At 36.3% G+C, this 5,451-nt stretch overlaps 1 protein-coding gene across 1 annotated transcript; it reads left to right on the top strand.

The window, feature by feature from the left end:
- Positions 1-529: 529 nt before the first annotated feature.
- LOC111908201 (receptor-like serine/threonine-protein kinase At2g45590) lies at positions 530-2,906 on the top strand. The gene has a single exon (XM_023904037.3). The coding sequence runs from the start codon at positions 680-682 to the stop codon at positions 2,720-2,722; it is 2,043 nt and encodes a 680-aa protein (XP_023759805.2). The 5' UTR covers positions 530-679; the 3' UTR covers positions 2,723-2,906.
- The last annotated feature ends 2,545 nt before the right edge of the window (positions 2,907-5,451 follow it).

The following is a 5,451-nucleotide window of genomic DNA, read 5'->3' as shown; positions in this document are numbered from 1 at the left end:
GTTGATCGACGTTGTGTGATTGTTGATTGATGAAGACGCAAGGGATTACAATCGATGAAGCAGGCGATATAATTGTTCACGTGAATGTTAAATTGGAATTTAGAAACAAGGGCAAATCTGTCAATTTCAAATGTTTTTTTAGTTTTAATGAATTTAAAATGGTGAAAAAGATCATAAATCAATTAAAATTGTTTAAAACATAGATTTGGATATATATGATATTAAAAAACATCTAGAAGAGATATATGATGTTTTAAACTTTAGATCGGATAAATATAATATTGGCGTATTCCAAATTCTGACTAAAAAATACGTTATTATAAGATTCTTTAAAATTATACCGATTCAGTGAATAACTCTTTTAAATTATGTAAATCACATTATATGAAAATTAATATTTTTTCCTTAAGTAAAAGGCAATTGGCATGCAGGCTACGATACTCGCCTACGATACAGATTTAGTCAACTAACGACATACCTACATGTATTTATCTCTACTTAAATCTTATTAATCCTTCACCTGTCAGCCTCACTGATCTGTCACTTTAAAATTTCTCCTCTAACTCAACTAAAACTTTACTACTTCACCTCACCAGTCACCACCTGTGAAGAGGCGATATACCGGATAAGCTCTGTTCTAGAGAGAAAGAGAAAGAGATTTCTCAGTCTGATTACGAAAATGTCTACACTACCACCGACGTTACCGGATTTTCCGTCGGCTTTGCCACCGCCGGCACCACCTTATAACCACAGTCATCGCCATGGTTTAACTGTTTTGCATTCAGTGCTTGCTGGAGTGCTAGTGTTTGCAATCTTCATAGTTCTTGCAATTACATATAGGAAACTTTCACGGAAACGTACGGTTCCTGCGGATCTGAAATCTCCCCCGCCGCAGCCGCAGCCGCAACAGTTGCAGCAGTTTTCGTATAATGTTCTCCGTCGTGCTACGTCTTCATTCGCTGCAGCTAACCGGCTCGGACAAGGTGGATTTGGTTCGGTTTACAAAGGCGTGCTTCCGTCCGGTAAGGAGATCGCGGTGAAGCTTATGAACGGTTCCGGATCGTTGCAAGGAGAGAGAGAGTTTCACAACGAGCTTTCATTGTCCACACGGATCAGCAGCGCGTCTGGTGCGCATTCACGGCACGTTATATCGGTTTTGGGATTCTCCTCCGATCAGAACCGGCGGCGGCGGAGGAAAATGTTGATTGTTTATGAGTATATGCAGAACGGTAGCTTACAAGATGCGCTGTTGTATCGTAAGTGTCCTGAGCTCATGGATTGGAAAATTAGGTTTATGATTTTACTAGACGTAGCTAAAGGTGTCGATTTTCTTCACTTCTCATGCGATCCACCGATTGTTCATTGTGATATCAAACCTTCTAATGTGTTACTAGACTGTAATTTTAATGCGAAAATTGCTGATTTCGGTCTAGCGAGAGTTTTAGGTGTAGATGAGAATGAGATTATTGAAACTTTCTATGAATGCTGCGAAGAAGGGGATCAGGAAAACGAAACAGCCGATGATAACAACACCGATGTTGAGAAAAAGAGAGAGAATATTGGGGATTACAGAGAAGAAAACAGGTCAGCAGCAGAGGAAACTGAAAGTGTGGTAACAGGGGAGGTTGTAGTGAATGTGGATCCCGTATCACCGGAGAGTTGCCGTGTTACCATTGTGGATGCGGAGGCGTCACCTTCTGAGTATTTGGAAAGGGCAAGTGTGTCGGATCAGCTTAGTGTTGATAGCAGTAACCGGAGATTTTTGGGGAGAAAGAAGAGCGGTGGCGCTGGAGGTGGTTCAGGAAGGGATTGGTGGTGGAAACAGGAGAGTTGCGGCGGCGATTCAGGGAGAGTGAAAGATTATGTAATGGAATGGATTGGAAGCGAGATAAAGAAAGAAAGGCCCAAAAAGGATTGGCTCACAACTACAGATCCAATCTCGTCGGAGCTAGAAGCCAGTAGCGACAATGCACCGCAGAAAAAGCAGAAAAAGAAATCAGAAACAGATAATAAGAAGAATCGGAAGCCGAGAGAATGGTGGAAAGAGGAATTCTGCGATGAATTATCCAAGAAGAAAAAGAAGAGAAGAGGAAGCAACACCGGCGAGATGTGGTGGCAAAGGGATGAAGAATTTGTACCAAAGAAGAAAAAGAGTAAAACCAGTAGTAAAGGAAGCATCGATTGGTGGTTGGACGGGCTGAGCGGCGAATTCCGTCACCGGAGAAGAAACAGCCAAGAATGTCCGAGTGGTGAAATCCCTAAAAGTGGTGGTATCAGTAGCACTCCAAGCATGAGAGGAACTGTTTGCTATATCGCCCCGGAGAAATGCGACGGTGGTCAACTCTCCGAGAAGAGTGACGTGTACAGCTACGGCGTTTTACTCTTGGTTTTAGTCTCCGGTAGAAGACCCCTGCAAGTAACCGCGTCCCCCATGTCTGAGTTCGAAAGAGCTAATTTAATTTCATGGGCGAGACAGCTTGCTCGCAATGGAAAGCTTCTAGATCTTGTTGATCCTAATATTCATTCACTAGATCAAGAACAAGCACTCCTCTGTATCACAACCGCCTTACTATGTCTCCAGCGTTCGCCGGTAAAACGTCCGACGATGAGAGAGATTGTCGGAATGTTGTCAGGCGAGGCTGAGCCGCCTCATTTGCCGTTCGAGTTTTCTCCATCACCGCCTACAAATATTTCGTTCAAGTCCCGGAGAAAACCTAGGTGAGTTAACTCATCAGAAATCATTTTTATTTTTTTATTTTGTTAATTATTGACCAAAAAAGAAAAAGAAAAAAAAAAAGAGTATATAAGGTTGCTTCACTTGCAAAACTCATGTTTCCTTGAAAATCGCCTTTTCATTTCAACAACTTCTGAATTGAAAACGCCGTTTTAGCGATGTTATCATTTAATCAGTTTTGTCACTTTACAATAGAGACTTAATACCAAACATATAAAGATAAAGAAAAAAACTTAATTGATTGCAATTGAACTTTTAGGAGAGTTATGAGTTATGATGATGATGACACTAGTTGTTGAAATTGAGGGAATCCCAGGCATAAAGTTTAAGGACTGATATATGTCCAATGAATAACCTGAGTGACTTTTTTTTCTTTTTTACTTTTCTAAATAAGATATGCTCGTTTAATTGATTAGATTTTAAACTTTTTTGTACATTGGGAATTTATGGGGACCCATATGTGACATTTGCCTTTTCTTACTAGTTTGTTTTTTAGTTTAGAGTAGTAAAATACTGCATTCTGATCCATGGTAAAAACAATAAAAACTGTGCCACAATGTTTGTCTACACATAAATGGAGTATTTTTGTTTATTTATGAATAATCATTTAGTACTGAAGACTGACTTATCGACTTAACATATCACATGTTTCTCGTCTTATCAAAAAGCGTACGAAAAGTTCATATTAATAATAAAGAAAAAAAAAAGAATATTTATCTTCTCAATCTCAATGCATTTATTAAAACAATAAAACGATAACGTGATTAGGTAATTTAACGCCAAGATTAAAACTAAGTTGGTCAGAAACCAATATTTTGGGCTTCTCAGCAATGATTTAAGTATTTGAAATGAGACTTGACATTTGGTCAATTTATTATTGAATGAGCAAGTTGGTGTGATTTGTTGTGTTGGGAATAAAAAAACTTTGGGGTTTTCAAAATTTTATTTAAACAAAATGAGCATGTTATAACCAAAGTAAACGATCAACAAAATTAATTAAGCAAAAAAACATAAGCAAATGAAATATATATTTAACTGTAATACAATTACAAATCAATAACCAACTTGTTTTATATGATGAATCAAAATTTGACAGGCGCCAAATTACCGAAAATTAGGATTGTTGCAATTAAGAAGCTAAAGTGCTACACTAATCACATGACTGATATAAATAAAAGAAATCTCGCGATTTTACAATGAAAAATAGAAAACTTATAGAAGAATGAAACGCGGCAAAACTGGGAGCCAAACCAGCGAAATTGGCTATGATAGTTTGGGTTTCACCGGTTCGGGCTCATTAAAAGTAATCCACAATATAAAATGGATACCAGCCGGGTGAAACCGGGTCCAAACCCTACCTGAATGAACTCGGAATCAAAAACTGGAAAATGAGAATTAGTAGAACAGGAAATCAGACTGATATATAGGAATCGGTTCCAAGTAAAATGAGTATAGAACCAAAAAATCCAAAAATGTCACGGTGGGTAGGTGGAACTAGGTAAACCAGGTAATGTGTTAGTTGTAGAACTTTTAAAAATTTCATAACTTATTTGTTTTAAGTCGGATTGAGATGAGAACTTTTCTGATGTGGTTCTTTTTATCCGTTTTACCTAAACCCACTTTACCAAGATCTACTATACCCAATCCTGTTTGTGACATATTTTACTCAATACCCAATGCACTTTAACTTATACCAGGTTCAGTTCTGGATCGGGTGTCCGGGATTGGAGCTCATCCCTACCTAACTTTTAATGGATACATTTTTTTGTCTACATAAAGTTGTCTTTTTTTTAATCATTCCCCATATTTAACCATATAAACGACTCTCTTAGTGCTTCAATATGCTATGTATGGGTGAAATTTGTGCTAATAAAGATGTTCGCAATTAACAGTGGAGATTGTGGGCATGGATCATATATGTGTAATGTTAAAACTATAAAGCATTAATTGTATATTCTTGAAAAAAAATGGAGAGTAATAAAGGAAAGGGAAACATTAAAAGAAGTTGTGATTTAGGTTTTTTAAGAAAAAAAAATGAGAAAAAAAAGTCTATTAGATCCTAAGATTTTCTTTTGATTTCGATGATAAAAGAAAAAGAAAAGAAAAATATATATAATAATAAAATTGTTCGTTTTACTTTAAAATCTTTATGGTTATCATCCATACGATAAGAGATAAGAGTTTAATGGTTGAAGTATTTATAGAACTTAGTAAAATCAAAATATTGTTAGTGTTTAACGATTAATATCATATGTGGGTTTTGGAATAGATTAACATGATTAGAGCTCTTATGATAGTTTATCCAATTTTTCATATAATTATCAATATTAACAAAATAGGAACAAAATTATGTACTCATACTTTTTTTTTCCTTCACTGTCACTACACCTCAACCTCAAAAATAAATAACTATATGTTTGCCGTCTGTTTTTTCAAACTCTGGTAATATATGACTTTTTCAAACTCAAGTTATCTTTTCTTTTTTGCGTCATTTTCTCTAAAAATGGTAAATGCTATTAAAGGTGACAATGTTGATTATGTTTGACCCCAAAGTTAAATTGACGCCACGTCTAATAAAGTCTACACTTGGAAAAGAAAAAAAAACCAATTGAGTTCTGATTTTGATCCATTTTATTTAGTCGCTTTCATATCGAGCCGAAACTAATTTTTGAAGACAAAACTATACTTGAGAGTCAAATAAGAGAGCCAATTTTAGT

Source organism: Lactuca sativa, chromosome 7, assembly GCF_002870075.4.
Source record: "Lactuca sativa cultivar Salinas chromosome 7, Lsat_Salinas_v11, whole genome shotgun sequence".
Lineage (NCBI taxonomy): Eukaryota > Viridiplantae > Streptophyta > Magnoliopsida > Asterales > Asteraceae > Lactuca > Lactuca sativa.
Note: the sequence above shows the minus strand (reverse complement) of the source record. Positions and strands in the feature narration are given on the sequence as shown.

Excerpts from the sequence above, each read along its gene's own strand:
- LOC111908201 (XM_023904037.3), top strand. The coding sequence starts at position 680 with ATGTCTACACTACCACCGACGTTACCGGATTTTCCGTCGGCTTTGCCA.